Genomic DNA, 17,900 nt, shown 5'->3' with positions numbered 1-17,900 from the left:
GAAAGGTTCTAAAGGTTTGAAAGGTTCTAAAGGTTCCTCAAGGCAGCATTCTAGGGCCGTTACTGTTCCTTCTATACATTAACGACATGAATGCTGCCTGTAACTGCAAACTGTTCCTGTTCGCTGATGACTCGGCACTCCTGATCTCGGGTGAGGACAAGTTGCAAGTTGAGGAAGCTCTCAGCTCTGAACTCTCAGAAATCCGTACCTGGCTTACCGATAACAAACTGTCACTACACCTTGGGAAAACTGAATCCATTCTATTTGGGACCAAACATTCCCTCTGTAAAATGAAGGTAAATGACTTCAAGGTCAAAGTCGATGACACAATCATCACTAGCAAAGAAGAGATTACCTATTTGGGATGTATTCTTGACAAATACCTGACAGGTGAAAGCATGGCAACAAAGGTGGTCAAAGGAGTAAACCAGAGAACCAGATTTATGGGCAGAGTTTCCTCTTTTGTCAACCCTCAGGCCCTCAGGACCCTCTCAGGGGCCCTGATTCAGCCCCTTTTTGACTATGCTAGCTCCTCTTGGTACTCCAACACCTCAGTGTCACTGAAGACTAAGCTTCAAACCTCCCAAAACAAACTGATTCGACTACTTCTCGGACTGGGGCCCATGACCCACCTCTCTCCCACTCACTTTGCCAGCCTAGGCTGGCTCAGGGTGGAAGACAGGGTTAAACAACTAAAAATGGGACTGGTCTTCAAAATTGTAAATGCAGATTTGCCCGAAATGCCCCCTATACCCGCATATCTGTATAAATACCTCGAAAAAGTTAGTGACACCCACAGCCACGAAACTAGAGGGAGCGTAAACAACAATCTGGTACCACCCACCCATAAAACAAACATGGGCAAATTCTCCTTCTATAGCACAGCCACCAAGGAATGGAATAGTCTAACCCCATCCCTCAAAAAATGCAGTTCGCTGGGCTCATTCAAAACAGCCCTAAAAACTCATCTTTCTGGAGGCCGAAAGAGGAGCTAGTACCAGTTTCCCTGTAGACAGACGACCCCCCCTCCTCTTTTTTGTACATATTTTTTATTTCCTCATGCTTTTTTGTATATAATTTGTATTTTTCCATGCTTTCCCCCCCCCCCCCCCTTTTTTTGTACATATTTTGTATTTTTTCATGCTTTTTTTTGTTACATAGTGGTATTCTTTTCTGTATTATCTGTATTTTCATGTTGATTTTTGAACTGTTTGGTTGCTACTATATATGTCTATGAAATTAATTCAAGGACCCCAACGGAAACAAGTCCGCAAGGACTTTTTTGGCTGGACCTTTTAGACAAAAGCATTATAAATGTAACTGTGTTGTTTTACATTCTTTTGCCTAATAAAAATTTCAATCAATCAATCAATCAATCAATCAAAGGTTTAAGAGGTTCCAAAGGTTTGAAAGGTTCGAAAGGTTTGAAAGGTTTGAAAGGTTCGAAAGGTTTGAAAGGTTTGAAAGGTTTGAAAGGTTTGAAAGGTTCGAAAGGTTCGAAAGGTCTGAAAGGTTTGAAAGGTTTGAAAGGTTTGAAAGGTTTGAAAGGTTTGAAAGGTTTGAAAGGTCTATGGTTCTAAAGGTTTGTCGGTGTTGAATAGTGTAAAATGTAGTTTTCTAGGGTAAAACTGTGGTTGCTAGGGTCTGATAGCCGGTTGCTAGGTTCTAATAGGTGGTTGCTAGGGTCTAATTGGTGGTTGCTAGGGTAGAACAGGTGGTTGCTAGGGTAAAACAGGTGGTTGCTAGGGTCTAATAAGCGGTTGCTAGGGTCCAATAGGGGGTTGCTAAGGTATAATATGCAGTCTATATGGTCTAATATGCGGTTACTATGGTAAAACAGGTGGTTGCTAGGGTAGAAAGGTAGTTGCTAGGGTCTAATCGGTGGTTGCTAGGGTATGATAGGTGGTTGCTATGGTCTAATATGGTGTTGCTAGGGTCTAATAAGCAGTTGCTAGGCTCCACTGTAGCTAAATAGGATTTCCCCATTGAAATGAATGGGATTTTTTTAGCAGTAAAAAGTGAAATATCTCTAAAAGTACAAATTATTTCAAAAATTAAAATGGTAGCCAATATGTCCTAAGTAGGCTGAACGTTATAGAGTTGGAACGGAGTTTCTAGCTAAAAGTATGAATTTCCCCATTGAAATGAATGGGATTTTTTTTTGCAGTAAAAACTGAAATAACTCTAAAAGTACAAATTATTTCAAAAATTCAAATTGTAGCCGACATGTCCTGAGTAGGCCGAACGGCTTGTCCAAGAGTTGGAACAGAGTTTGTAGCTAAAAGTATGAAGGACTAGTTATGGGCCAAAAAAAGGTCCCAAAAACTATTGTCTATTCCTTACTAGATACTGTACCTCAGTAGGTTTTGATTCTACCTTGTACTATCTTCTGATAGTTATCGCTACAGAACATTTTTTGTATCTTTATTGTATTTTCTCCTACCAGATTTCTGTATTGTAATCAATGGAGAACACCATTCTCGATATGATGAGACAGCCACTTAAACCCTAGATATATTTTGTTGATCGGGGGTCCCCAAGGGGTACAGAATATACTTGGTCCCCTCCTTTTTTCCCTCTACACCAAATCTCTGCTGAAAATAGTGAATCTACAAGCTCAAAATGTGTGGCAATGCTTTGTGAACTTGTAGATCTGTTATTTTATCTGAATGTTCACCTATTATGACATGCCCAGAACAGTGACACTAGGTTTGAAATACTGCTGTGCTGTGGTTGAAATGTAGTGTCAAGTTAAACTTGAACAAGATAAAATGCATATTCTTTGTATTCTTTGGGGTTTGTTTATTGACCAGATCCAAAACAATATACAATAAGCAATATCATAAAACAATATAAATGTACAATATTTACAATAAATAATAATACATATAAGAGTCTATAATTCATTACGGAGGAGAAATGCCATGCACACGGCAGACAATCTCCAAGTACTGCAGCCTCTCAAGCAGCTGCTTCTTGTCTCCCTCCAGCGCCTTGAGACGGCTCTCCAGAGACTTCACATAGTCCTTGTTCTTCTCTCGGAGCTCTCTGGCAGCTTCCTTGTTTTTCTGCAGACGGAGCTCCCGCTTGACCTCCGCATCCATGACAGACTGCTGGCCCCTCTTCTTCACAGTGGCCCTCTGAGGAAGACTTGCGCTGGGGGGGCTTTGTACTGTGTCCATCATTGTCCCCTGAGGGAGACCTGAGACAAGGTTGTACACGGTGACCATCTGAGGAAACTGTGCAGTAGTAGTGTCCGTCATCGTCTCCTGAAGAAGTCCTGAGCTGCTGGGGCTGGGCATGGTGACCATCAACGTTCCCTGTGGAAGACTTAAGCTAGGACTGTTGACGGTGGCCATCTGAGGAAGGCTTGAGCCAGGGCTGGCTGTGGTGGCGGCGGCCATCTGATGAAGGTGCGCAGTAGTGGTGGTGTCCATGTCCAGCATCACTGTCTCCTGAGAAAGGCTTGAGCCGGGGAAAAGCAGTTCATTTAATGCAGCCATTACCTCATCGTCTCCTCCTGCGGCAGCTGGCAGCGTCGTGTCACACCTACTGGTGGTCATCTGGGGACCAGTTGAGCCAGGGCTATGTGCGGTGGACATCTGAGGACGGGGCGTGATGGTGGTGTCCATCATTGTCCCCGGAGTAAGGCTTGCGTCGGGGTGAAGCAGCATGCCATATATGGCAGAGATAGACAGGTCTAAATCGTCTACTGCCTGCAGAGTCATGTCACCACTGGGTTGCAGGTCATAATACTGCAAGGGTGCAATATCCCGCACCTGCATCTCATTGAGGGTGGAATAAGTAGGAGACACAGGTGAAAAGATGGATGGCCCTGTTGCAAGGTCTTGATATGGCTGATATGGTTGCTCAGCCGTCTCCGTCTCCTTCACCACTGTTGTGGGATGAAGAGGAGGATGTAGCCTTGGAGCAATGAGCATCTTCACTGATGTTTGAAAGTTGCTGCTGCTGTAGTGAGCTTTGAAGTAAAGCTGTGGCTGTTCCTTTCTCTGTATGTCTCCCTTTGAACTGTCCTGGGCAAAGTCAAAGTGTAACTGATACGTTGAAATTGACGTTCACCGTTTTATAGCTGGAACTGGCCAATCACAGCACAGGGTTTCCATCATCAACAAAACAATCTACGAGCCTTCTCGGTTCGTTACCATGGCGACACGTTAGCTGTGCGAGACATCCTATATTACATTAGAGATAAGTCCCGTCATCATTTTCCCGTCTCATTGTTTCGCACTAAACACAACAACAACATACTGCTGTGCTGTGGTTGAAATGTAGTGTCAAGTTAAACTTGAACAAGATAAAATGCATATTCTTTGTTTTCTTTGGGGTTTGTTTATTGACTAGATCCAGAACAATATACAATAAACAATATTATAAAACAATATAAATGGTACAATATTTACAATAAATAATAATACATATAAGAGTCTATAAATGATTACGGAGGAGAAATGCCATGCACACGGCAGACAATCTCCAAGTACTGCAGCCTCTCAAGCAGCTGCTTCTTGTCTCCCTCCAGTGCCTTGAGACGGCTCTCCAGAGACTTCACATAGTCCTGTTTCCTCTCTCGGAGCGCTCTGGCAGCCTCCTTGTTTTTCTGCAGACGGAGCTCCCGCTTGACCTCGGCATCCATGACAGGCTGCTGGCCCCTCTTCTTCATCTTCACGGTGGCCCTCTGAGGAAGACTTGCGCTGGGGGGGCTTTGTACTGTGTCCATCATTGTCCCCTGAGGGAGACCTGAGACGAGGTTGTACACGGTGACCATCTGAGGAAACTGTGCAGTAGTAGTGTCCGTCATCGTCTCCTGAAGAAGTCCTGAGCTGCTGGGGCTGGGCATGGTGACCATCAACGTCCCCTGTGGAAGACTTAAGCTAGGACTGTTGACGGTGGCCATCTGAGGAAGGCTTGAGCCAGGGCTAGCTGTGGTGGCGGCGGCCATCTGATGAAGGTGCGCAGTAGTGGTGTCCATGTCCAGCATCACTGTCTCCTGAGAAAGGCTTGAGCCGGGGAAAAGCAGTTCATTTAATGCAGCCATTACCTCATCGTCTCCTCCTGGGGCAGCTGGCAGCGTCGTGTCACACCTACTGGTGGTCATCTGGGGACCAGTTGAGCCAGGGCTGTGTGCGGTGGACATCTTAGGACGGGGCGTGATGGTGGTGTCCATCATTGTCCCCGGAGTAAGGCTTGCGTCGGGGTGAAGCAGCATGCCATATATGGCAGAGATAGACAGGTCTAAATCGTCTCCTGCCTGCAGAGTCATGTCACTACTGGGTTGCAGGTCATAATACTGCAAGGGTGCAATATCCCACACCTGCATCTCATTGAGGGTGGAATAAGTAGGAGACACAGGTGAAAAGATGGATGGCCCTGTTGCAAGGTCTTGATATGGCTGATATGGTTGCTCAGCCGTCTCCGTCTCCTTCACCACTGTTGTGGGATGAAGAGGAGGATGTAGCCTTGGAGCAATGAGCATCTTCACTGATGTTTGAAAGTTGCTGCTGTAGTGAGCTTTGAAGTAAAGATGTTGCTGTTCCTTTCTCTGTATGTCTCCCTTTGAACTGTCCTGCAAGTCAAAGTGTAACTGATACGTTGAAATTGAGGTTCACCGTTTTATAGCTGGAACTGGCCAATCTCATCATCAACAAAACGATCTGTGGGCCCTCGCGGTTCGTTACCATGGCGACGCGTTAGCTGCGCGAGACATTTTACACAAGAACTCGGCTTCTGATTGGCTGAGGCGGTGGAAGGGAGCGCTCGCTCATGCGCAGACAGTGTCGTTTGCCGACAAGAGGCAGGTGCCTGTCAGTGGTGGAAAAGGTACTCGTTTTTTTTTTACTTACTTAAGTAAAAGTATCAATACTGCATAAATACTCAAAAGTCCGGAATTCCGTAAATGTACAAACAGGGCCGCGGGAAGACGTTTTGTGTGAAAATGTGCGTTTTTTTCCTGGGTTTGTTACTTTTTTTGGGGGGGTTTTGTTACTTTAATTCGGTTAATTCGGTTCCAGAACACATATTGCACTAATTCCCCCCCAAATAACGACCAACAACAACAGGCACATTATGCAAAAATGTTTTTAATATTTGTATTTTTGTATTTTTGTATTTTTTTCATACATTATTTTCAGTGGGCGCTGCGGTTATGAGTAGGCCTACAAAAGTATTGGTATCAAAATGTACTTAAAGTACCAAAAGTAGAAAGTACTCATTATGCAAATTGTCCCAGTTCATAAGTTTTCCAATGGATAAAATGTATACAAATCTTTTGAAAATAGCAGATCTACAAGCTCACAACCCGTTGCATCCCGTGAACTTGCAGATTGGCTATTTTCAAATGGCCAAAATGTATAGGGCTGAAGTGGGATGCATGTTATGTAATAATTAGCCCTGGTCCTAGTCCAGAGCGTTAAGGTCCTTACACACCGGGGCGACTTTTTCGTGCGAATAATACGCTTTTTTTAAAAACCTTATAAAGTCAATGCAAGCGTACATGGCGCGAAAAAGCGGAAAAGCGAAGCGAAAAAGCGTCTTTTAATTATTCGGAACGAGTCCGAATTTTGCGTATATTCGCCACATTCGCCGGTGTGTAAGGACCTTTAAGGTCCTTGCACACTGGTGCGTCTTTTCGTTGCGTTTTTTTTACAACAATGAAAAAAATTGAAAAAACAATGAAAAAAAAAAAACGCAACGAAAAGACGCACCAGTGTGCAAGGACCTTTAGAGTTCACTAACGCTCTGGACCAGGGCGAATAATAATAAAAATCTACAACTAGTAACTAAAGTTTCTAAATAATTGTAAATTTAGAGTAAAAAGTACAACATTTGCCTCTGAGATGTAGTGGAAGTACAAGTATTGGAAATAAAAAAGTTTAAAAAAAAAACTCAACATTGTACTCAAGTACAGTACTTGAGTAAATGTACTTCCACCACTGGGGCAGGTTACGCTGTCAGACGTCACCCGAAAGCGCCAGTAGTAAATCGTAACGTCATCCGAAGGTGACTGGTAGTAAACAAACATGATGTATTTGGAGATCACGCTTTATAGCAGCTGAAAAGTATGAATAGTTCGGAGTATTTGAGTTAAGTAGAGTTTCTGCAATGGCGTTCATGATGGCCGAGGAGAGAACATTCTCTATTTTCAAATTGAAGCCAGGCATGTTTACCAACTGCTTACTGGTGTTGGATGCTCTCAAGTGTCTTGTGTACGTGTGTTATGGTGATGAGGTAAACGGTGAACAAAAAGACACATAAAGATGAAGAAAAGATCTATGCACACATTATAATTCCTGGCACAGAACCCCTGAAAAAGAGGTTAGTAGTTAAATATGGTAACAGGATAGGTGGGCACCTCAGTGTTAAATTGGCTATTTATTCCAAAATAAATCCAAAATGAAATATTTTGAAAATGTTTGTAAGTCAAGTAAAGTATACGTGATTAGACCATGCTTCAACATTCGACAATTCACAAGTCTAATGTGTCTACAATTGCTACAAATGGCTACAAAACCAGTCATTTTGGGGCATAAACAAGAAGTTGAAGGATAAAATCAAGTCTGATAATGAAGTACTGTGCATGTCCACATCATGTATACTTTACATTACTTAAGACCATTTTTCGTTTTTTTTTTTTTTTTTTTAACATTTTGAACAAAATAGGCAATTTTACATCGAGGTGCCCAGATGTCTCTATTGCCCACCTATCCTGTATCCGTTAAATGTTCATGACTCTACTGCAGTTTGTTTCCAACTAAGTGATTTCTACATGTAATCATATTATGTGTTCGTACTTGATGATTGGTACAGACAGTAAAGTTACAACTTAACAGAATTAAGTTGGATCAGCTGTGGATGACTGCCTAATGTCCATCCAACCTCTGAGAGACAAAGTCCTCATTTTCACAACTTACATGATAATCAGGTGAAAGCTGTTTGGTGCTCTCAGAATATTAGTCTATTATAGAATGCAATTGAGTTCTATCCCACATAGCAAAATTGGTGTGAGCTATATAGCTATGTAATAATTAGACTATATAGCTCATAGCTACACGCAGGGCAGGAATTTCAGGGAGGCCACGAAGGCCATGCCCGTCGTTGCCTCTCAGTTTGGCCTTGTGCCCCTCAAAACAATGGCATGCCCTGAGGCCGCAGTGGCCTTAATGCCCCAGCTGACTGTACCACTTTCTCCTCTGCTCTTTCTTGTCAATATGTAGATACCATTGTCTCTTTCTTGTCATGTAGACACCAGTGTCTTTTGTTGAGATTCTGAATTCTTAACTCCCCTGAGTCCGCATCTTTACACCAATCCAGTGACTTTGATTGGTGCAGGGCTGAGTATGGATAATGCATGGATGGATACTTTATTTATTTCACTGCAGATAGTGTACATATGAAATTTAAAATCATCCTTATCCCTTAGATTCAATTAATTCTTTCAATGGACTAAAATCTTGTTTTATTTGATGGCCTTCCTGCCTTTGGCCTTTGTGCCCTCAAAGATTGTCCCTAAAATGACCAAATTCCAAGCCTGGCTACATGTGTTGTGATTGCATTATAAGTGCTTATAACTATAGTTATACAGTGTTATACGCAGAATATAAGGCACAATTATGTTTATAATACATTATAGACATGGGATGCATTTATTTATGATTTATTTGATTTGCACAACAGTTATATAAACATAAGTATAACATAATAGACTTTCCATGGGAAAGTTTACAGTATTAGTTGTTGTGCCGTTGAGGTAAGAAACCCTAGGGGGGCTTATGCGAGTACCTCACCGTTTACATTACCTATAGATTGATTTATTTAATATTAAAAACAAAAAACAATAATGAACAGAGAAAAAAACAAGACAGAAAAAACGTCTGTGATCTATAAACATAAGATAAAGAAAAATTAAATTGCAGAAGAGACAAAAACATAACCAAAAGAAAACGATTGGGACAAAGCAAAGACAAATAACTTTGTCTTTATAATAGCATTGCAAGTTTGACCGTATACATAGTGCCCATGTGACAGTTGGATGTGTTTTTCATGCATTTATTTAGAGTCCGGTGAGCGATATGGAGTGTGCCACCATCCAAAAGCAACGGAGAGAGCTGCAGCTCCTAATTGCTGAACTGAAGGACCGGGACAGAGAGCTCAATACCATGGCTGCATCTCATCATAAACAGCTGCAAGCCTGGGAACAAGACCGCCAGAGAGTCCTTACTCTAGAGCAGCGCTGTGCACGATTACAAGGTGAGAAACTATTAAGTCTATATGCCAGAATGAATCTGAAGCTTCCGTATGAAAACATGCCATGATGACTAACACATTGTGAGTTAAGGCTGGGCAATATATCAATATTGTATCGATATCGTGATATGAGACTGGATATCGTCTGGGATTTTGGATATTGTAATATCGTGATATGGGAAAAGTGTTCTCCTTTCCTGGTATTAATCATTACATTTTTATCTACATTTTCCAAAAATAGTGAAAATAGATTTTAACAATTTTTGAAACCTTTTTTTCATTCACTATCACAATATGATATTGTTGTCACAATATTGATATCTAGGTGTTTGGTCGAACATTTTGTGATATTTGATTTTGTACATATTGCCCAGTCATATTGTGTACAATTGTTAGAATAAGTCTTAGATAAACACTTTTATGACGAAAAAATCCCATCCCCTCAACCACTCAGGCCTCGAAAAACCCGCTGAGGGGAAAGTAATTAATCTTATGTTTTAAACCGGGCTATAGATGAGCTGCATAAGCGTATTGAGGTGATCCGGGTCCTCACCAAACGTGTCAAGATTGTGGAAACCAGGGAGAGGGAGATCCAACAGGAACTCAGAGTGACCCAGCAGCAGCTCCAGAAGCTTGGACACAAACAGCAGGACACCAGCCAAAAATATCAAGACCTTGAGGTGCTACGAAAACATTAACACCAACATCTTTTGTGTCTCTCTTCATCACAAATGCAATGACAATAATCCAGCGCATTATTAACTCAGGGGAGATAGTTCAGGTAGGCACGACAGGCAGGAGGTGTACATCGTTAGCTCACTCTCCCCGGAACCCCCCATTCATTCGCTAGCAAGTTAATTCATGAATACACCCACCAGTCTGTCTCAACAAGTCAGTCTGTCTCTCCACTTTCAACCTCACTCTCATTCGCTACAAGCTATCTCACACACGCCTTCATACCCACAGTGCAACTCAGGCGGTCCTTTTAAGCAGTCCTCTGTTCACTGTTCATTCTACGTGCTTAGCTGTCACAGCTGGTTGTACAGCTGTCAGCGTTCAAATTCCCTCCACCTCCCCGGCCTCCTCCCTGTGGCATTTAGTTAGTTTCATATTGTTAATAGGATGATTCTGTGGATTGTACTATGATATGTTGTGTCTTCAATCATGCAATTGAAGTTTCAATGTTATGTTCATGTAATAACTGTATCTTATGCTCTGCTCCGGGGGGTTTGTGATCTCAGATTCTGTGTCATGCTTGTTCAGGTAATCTGACTGTAATATCACAGGAGCAGAGTCACACCGCCAAACTGAATGCAATATCATTGCAATAAATGGTAAATGGTTAATCCTGAGCTGAAGTGGCTAACTGAAATAATGTTACTTTGTCTCTTCTCCGTGCCAGCAAAGAAACCAAAGCCTCAGCACTACGGTAATGGCTTTATCCTCTCAAGTTGGCTCCCTGCAGGTCAGGGAGGAGGAACTCAGCGCAATGCTCAAACTCAAGGTACATCATTTGACTATTTATTGATTTCTAAGAACGCTTTTCTTCTTTTTTTTCTTTGTTTGTATAATATTTTGGTCTAATACCTGGTATCTATGCAAAAGGTAATAAGGTAATAAGAGAAATAGGATTAAGCACTATTCAAGGTTACAGCTGGTCACAGTGTTGCAAACATCACTCTGGTACTTAGATCCTCCTCAATATTGTGGTTATGTGGGTTTATGTTGCAGTTTTTTAACTCTCTCAGTGCCAAATAAATAAAAAAATAGTGCTTAGGAAGCGAGATACAGCCTTTTTCAGTTATAAAGTTAAACAAAGAGCGGATGGAGCTGCAAATCTTCAGATAATGATATCTTGGGTTCTGAACATTCTTTTCCAAAAAAATTAAATAAATAATTTTTAAATGTTTTTTAAAAACTCGGGATTTCTCGTTTTGGCACTGAGAGAGTTAAGCAAGATGTTGATGTCCGGTAAAGGTGTACTAAAGCCAAAACGTTTGAGAACCGCTGATCTACAGTAGTGTGTCGGGCAGTGAGGGAGTGTGGGCTTCGACTAGCTGCTCAAAGAGCTTCATGGTGACTGGTGTAAGTGCAACAAGGTGCTAGTCATTCAGGCACTCGACATCATTTGTGTGAGGTATGATTAGATTAGGAAATTGTTTTTACCCAACAGGACAAAGATGTAATAGAGGCCACCGTTCACATTGTTGACCTCACAAAGCGCCTGCGTGATGTGGAGATGGCACTGAAGGAGAGGCAGACACAGGACTGCAGGCTTCTGAAAGACCTGGAGGAGAAGGCACGCTGCCACAGAGAGGCCAGGGATGAGAACACGCATCTGAAAGGTACAATACATTACATACCATACTATAGTCTGCACTCCTTTGCGGTATTTGTCACATTTCACTGCAATACACAGTGAAATGTGTTATCTGCATTCAACCCATCCTAAGTAATCAGGAGCAGTAGGCGCTACGGAGAGCAGTTAGCAGTTAGGGGTTAAGTGTCTTGCTTCGACACGTAGAAATTTCTCTCTACCCATCTATCTTATAAGCTATGATAAGCCTTTAAGGACTGGTACAATATCTTTTAGCAGCAGTGTCAAAATGTGCAAGAGCAGACGGCATTATATGGTTTATCTTTAGCGACAGTGTCAAATGTGCAAAGAAGCAGTTTTATTTTGTTTCGTTATGTCAAGTAAAGAGAAAGGTAGTTTAAATGTATCTGTCAATTAATTGCGAACACGGAAGCCGCGCCTCCGACCAAGTGGAGCTTACTATGTAACCCTGCTCGGGTTGTGGGTGTGTCTGTGTGTCTGTGTGTCTGTCTGTGTGTCTGTGTTCATGCTCTCATGCTCTGCGTGCACTGCCCGTAAGCAGCCACCCGAGTGCGCCAGAGTGCAGGAATTTAGACAATGCTCTGATTACCATGCACAACACACACACACACACACACACACACACACACACACACACACACACACACACACACACACACACACACACACACAGTCAATGTTCTCTCCCAACACGGATAACACGGATTACAAGTCCGTAAATACACAATATTTTCGAGCTGCGTTCGCTTCCAGCGTTCGCGCGTCTTACTTGTTAGGTTATTACTTTATGCATGGATATAGCGAACTGTAATGGCCTTTCAGCTTAAATGCAGTTAGACATGATAGTGGGAAGCAAGGTTATGGGAGGGTGTGAGTACATTTTAAAGAGTGAGGGAGGGATGTGCCAGGGTATATTATTTGATGCCTTATTGCTCTTACCATTAACAAATGAGGCTAGATGATATAGTTTTTGTCTAAAACCAAAAACTGTTGTTTTTGGTTTTAGAAGAGCTACAGCAGCATGTAACACAAAGCAGTGCCCAGAGAGAGGAGATGATTCGTCTCAAACAGGAGGCACAACTCCTGCGTAGGGAGCTGGCCTTGTCAGGTAACCATCACACTGTGCCAAGCATACACATTTTATTTTAGGTGCCCCCAGTGAGTACATCTATCTGTCTATCTAGATCTAGATCTAGATAGCAAGGGCTATTTTAAAGGAGAGGTAACAGAACACATTCTAAGCATTGTAAACTGCAGTGAGAAGCAAACTGTAGCCAAAAGTTTGATGGAATGCATTGAATGAACGCAGTTCAGGAAAATAAGACATATCACACGTTATTTCCTTTCATCTGCAGTTTGCCTCCCAGTAAGGTTAAGAATGCTTAAAATGTGACTGATCTGAGCGTTCCATACATAACCTTGGATCCAAGCCATGATCATGAATGACATAATGGTTCATTGTGTCTTTACTATCTTTGTTTGTCTTGATTGTGATCATTGGGTGGGTCATGTTACCTGCCAGCATGTCAGGGCATTGTTACCGTAAACAAGATGAGCTAGTTCTCCTTGCTTGTGGAGCAGTGATTGATTAGTCATGTCAAATTTGTCAATGCTTAATGATGGTTTATTTTCTACCAGGAGAGGGCGATAGCTGGAAGGATGAGCTGCTACTACTTGCTCGCTCTAAACAGGAACGCACAGAGTCTGAGCTGAACTGCTTGAGACAGGTACTCAGTCCTCATCATCATAATATGTTCCTAAATTAAACAAACCTCTTCTCCAACATGCAGTCTTCAGCTTTATAACTTTGAAAACAGGCTAGAAAACAAAATAATCACCCACTAACAAATGCACTTACTGTAAGTATTTAGTTAAACTGCTCTCCAGCCTCTATATCACAGTGTATGAGATACTTGTTTCCTTGTTCTTCCCCTTCACTTCACAGTGTTGTCTGATGTCAGAGGTACCAATCTGGTTTCACTGCATACCTAAGGGTGTGCTGGAATTCCTCAGCTTTGGCTCTGTGGCCTGAGCTGTTCAATAATTACAAAAGCACAGCACAGCGTTTTGGACAAGACTTAGAAGTTTTAGGTATTAGAATGTAACAGTTTGTTTCTCACACAACACTGACGTGTAATGCCTAATTTATGCTCTGTCCCGTGCCGAAAATAGTCGACCTACAAGCTCACAACGCGTCGTACCCGCGATGTGTTGTGAGCTTGTAGGCCGGCTATTCTTGGCGTGAGACACCGCCGTGCGACGAAGTATGAATCAGTCTTAGAAATGATGTGTTTTCCATATTTGAGGTGTGTGAGAATCAGCAGAATGACGTGCAGCTGTTGCAGTTGAACCTGGACAGCACCCGTGAAGCCCTGAGGGAGAGGAACAGAAGAGGATCGCATGGCAGGTCAATATGAAATGTGGAAGATATTAGTTGAGAATGTTATTATGATGCCAAATCACAACAAGTTGTCTCAAGACACTTGATATAGAGACACAATGTTTTTCCCCAAGCATTTGGCAAGGAACCCCCCGTTTAACGGGAAGAAACCAGGCTCTAGGGTGGGCGGCCATCTGCCTTGACGATGTCGGGTGGAAGAGAGAGACAGAGAGAGAGATATACAGACAGAGGCTGGGAGGGGTGAGGGAGACACAAAGATGGACAACAATAATACTAACAGCAACGACAATAGTGACAACAATAACAATAATAGCAGCTATAATAATAGACTGCAGTTCTATTCCATGTAAACCATCGATCCGCTGCCAGGGGGTCCGCAGTCATGATGATCCACAGGAACCTGTGAAATGAGAAAGCACTAAAGCTCCGGGGAAGAGGTCCCCGAACGTTGGGTTGGTAACATGGATTGATGGGACATGGATGCATACAATGTTAGTAACATGCACTGATGGGACACAAACTTAGATGGCGAGGGAAAGAGAGGGGAGGAGGGAATAGAGAGCAAGGAGGAGAGATAGGTGCAGATGAAGAGGGAGAGGAAGTGGTGATGGAGAGAGGAAGAGAGAGGGTGGAGATGGTCCTAAATAAGTGTTTTTCTCTCTCAGCCAAGGTGATTCAATGTGTGGATATCTGGACCAGTCATTTCCTTCCCCGAGGATGAAGACGTCTGGGCCTGTAAATGATGGTTCTCTATCAACAGTCAATCAGCAAGACACAGTCAGTGGTGACCTGGGAGTTTTCTCAGCAGCCTCAAACGATGTAAGAAACTCCTAGAGCAGCTTATGTTATATAGCCCTTTATGTTAGGAATGGATCACTTGAAACAGTTATACAAAATGATTGTATTCTTTATATTAATCATTTAAACCTGATGTTAGTTGACCGGAGCAGACCTATACTTGGTCTGGTCCTTTTTTTCCTCTACACCAAAAGCCGAAAATAGCTGATCTACAAGCTGAATACGGATACTCTGCTTCGTGTGATTAAATAGATAACTGGAAACTCTCTTCCCAAAAGTATCACCCAAGTGACTGAATAATGTACCACACATTTTGATAGCCATGTTAACGGGATTCTTATTTATTTTGTCAGGGTGATTATTCCTTCTCCACGTATTGTCTGCAGCGAATGCTGGATGAGTCGAGGGAGATGGTAGCCAGTTTGGATCTGAGCACCCGGGGTTGCCTAAGCTCTTCACAGGACAATGTCATCGCTGTCGGACTCGGCGATAACCACGAGGGAAGGAAAAGTGAGCCCTCTCACCTCTACATGTCCAACAGTTCCCCCACAACTACACCAGGTCCATACACAAGGTAAATTACTTGGACATGTTTCATCACCAACCGCTCTCGTCATCGCTCCACTTTCCACCTCCTTTTGTGGGGTATGGCAACAAGTGTGTGAGAAGTTAGATGTTTCGATGCTTGAGTTTAGGATCATTTTGGTGTCAGAAATTAAAGTAACACCTCCTCCCAGTTTATTAACAACTTGGGATCTAAGACAGTTTGCCAAGGAGGCTTCATTCAATGACAAAACATAGTTTGGCCTTGTTGATCTAATGTTGTTTGTTACCGTTACATAACACTGCTTTATTTTTCCAACAGGTCAGCGAAACTCCACCCAAAGCCTGACCCCAGCACATAGCCAAAGATCCACAGAGACAGCCCAAGGTTCACACAATTTTAGAATACACAGAATTCTACAGTGCCTAATTGCCCTATTAGTAATAAGAATGTAATGGTTAGCCCCTCCATCAAAACTAATTGGACACTTTCTGTGTATTCTCTAGGTGACTAAGCTCTTGATAGGAGTAACACTGTAGAAAAAGATCATGACTGGTGCTGCAATAGGTTTGTTTACCTCATAATGTTGATAAACAAGCGAAAAACAGACTTACGGTAGATTTAGGTTTATGATTATAGGAACATTTCATGTTTTCCATCTGCAATCATACTCTAAGAATGTATGTATTAACCTGTGTTCAAAACAATCCCTGACTGGGATTACAGTGCAACACCAAAATGAATGAGAAAACATAATGTTGAATGAATTATGACACCAATAAATCAGAAGGACTCTTCTTAAATGTTTTATTTTCGTGGATTAGCTACTTTATGTATGTTATAATTATGCATTGTATTATTATTTTTTAAATAAATATATCATAGTAGGAAATGATCTTCTCCACCATTTTTATGAACATTCTGTCAGGAGTGGGTGGTATGAAAGGGTTCTGCAGGATTGTTGAATAGGCTGACCTTTTTATTGTTATTCCAGTTTCACTGCCTACAAACTTGGATTGCTCAAAGAAAAGCTCTTAAAATGTACTTGAAATGTTGTGCTAAACAGATATTTTTTGATGAATGTTGAGTTTTGTGTCTGTAATTTTATACTTTGTACAATATTCATGTGCAAAACCACATGGCAAGTTTTGTATGAGACTAATAAATTCTGAAATGTTTTCTACTTCAGCTAGTTATTTCATTATAATTCTGCCATCATGTTCATTTAGAGTTTGCTAAAGGTTGGTGATGTGTCCACTATGGCACACAATTTAGTTTTGAATCCTGTAGTCACTTATCCTACAAATAGTTTTAGGTAAACGCTAGCACCTCAGAATAAAGGCACATTAAAGAGGCTTAATTAATGCACATTTCACTTTATTTATATGCACTATCATGATCTACAAGCCCACTTGTCATGATGGACCATGTAGATCTGCTATTTGAATTCAAGTAGACAACAAGGGACCAGAGAGAAGGGTTCTGGAGAAGGGAGACTGGGGCAAGGACTGAAAACGACTGGCTGGGACAGGGCTGGGACCCAAGGCCTCTCATTAAACCAGTTCTGCTGGACCAAGATCTCCTGGTGTCTAGCAGGCTGGAGGCAATGAAACAAGCCACTGCCTGGTCAAACTCATTTACCTACTTTTCAAAAAGTTGTCACTCTCTCTGCTGGATCCATTGTTGGTCAGATCCTACCGTCATGGTGTGGGTCAGGGGTGATGACCCAGAAAGCAAGGCAGATCAAGTCCAGTAATTATTTAACAACAAGGCATGGGTAACACTTAGGTAAGGTAGGCAGTCCAAACATGGGAAGACAAAACAGGGTCAAAACAAACAGAAATCTGAGACACATAGTTCTTCTAGGAACTGTCAGGAAAAAAAACTGGATTAAGTAGGCCTACTATACATTATACAGGAGTTAATTAATGAGGAAACAAATATTGGGTGTGTAGCAATGCGAGGTTGGCCGGATCTGAGGGGGAATTAGGTGAGATAGGGCTTTTTTGTTATCCCATTTATTTTCAAAAACACCAGATGTATGCTCACAACGTGCTGCGATGTATAGACCGCCGAAGTCTGACGTCATTTACACATCCTTTGTTTGTCTACCTGGTTCGCAGTTTTCCACCCCCGTTCTGAATCCCATAGACGTATTTAATATCGCGTCAAATAAGAACTGTGTTCCAAAAATAAACAAATGACCACGGCGGGTTGACTCTTATGGATATGAAGCATCAACTGACGGTGAGAAAACGCTAATGTTACTTCCGCCAAATTAGTTACATTTTCGCCAGAAACAGACTGTATCAAATATAAGTGACTGACTATCATAAACTATACAGAACCTCCTCCCTGACAATAACGCCGACACGCGGTGTTTATTTTTGGACCACAATTCTTATATGAGACGATTCTAAGATGACCCAATGTTATTCTCCATAGAGAAATTACTTCCGCAAACCTGGGGATGAACGAGTGACGTCAGGACTTCGGTGCTCTATTGTGAGCTTGTAGAAGCAGAATTTGGCTTTTTCTTAATATATATTTCTGAAAGT

The 17,900-nt window shown here is 42.0% G+C and overlaps 1 protein-coding gene across 1 annotated transcript; it reads left to right on the top strand.

Annotated features, from left to right (window-relative positions):
• Positions 1-7,025: 7,025 nt before the first annotated feature.
• On the top strand, positions 7,026-16,495 carry ccdc62 (coiled-coil domain containing 62). Its single transcript, XM_080419540.1, has 11 exons — positions 7,026-7,332; positions 9,072-9,264; positions 9,775-9,941; positions 10,664-10,765; positions 11,435-11,606; positions 12,606-12,707; positions 13,238-13,326; positions 13,906-14,006; positions 14,666-14,819; positions 15,152-15,372; positions 15,664-16,495. Exons 2-11 carry the CDS (start codon positions 9,087-9,089, stop codon positions 15,701-15,703), a joined length of 1,326 nt encoding a protein of 441 aa, XP_080275666.1. The 5' UTR covers positions 7,026-7,332; positions 9,072-9,086; the 3' UTR covers positions 15,704-16,495.
• The last annotated feature ends 1,405 nt before the right edge of the window (positions 16,496-17,900 follow it).

Source organism: Gymnoscopelus braueri (assembly GCF_963280865.1).
Source record: "Gymnoscopelus braueri genome assembly, chromosome: 22".
Classification (NCBI taxonomy): Eukaryota; Metazoa; Chordata; class Actinopteri; order Myctophiformes; family Myctophidae; genus Gymnoscopelus; species Gymnoscopelus braueri.
This window is presented reverse-complemented; position numbering and strand designations above follow the sequence as displayed.

Bases quoted from the DNA above. Each gene is read 5' to 3' on its own strand.
- ccdc62 (XM_080419540.1), top strand. From the start codon at position 9,087: ATGGAGTGTGCCACCATCCAAAAGCAACGGAGAGAGCTGCAGCTCCTA. The intron at 9,942-10,663 runs GTGCTACGAAAA...TCTCCGTGCCAG, and splicing joins AAAAATATCAAGACCTTGAG to CAAAGAAACCAAAGCCTCAG. The intron at 15,373-15,663 runs GTAAATTACTTG...TTTTTCCAACAG, and splicing joins ACACCAGGTCCATACACAAG to GTCAGCGAAACTCCACCCAA.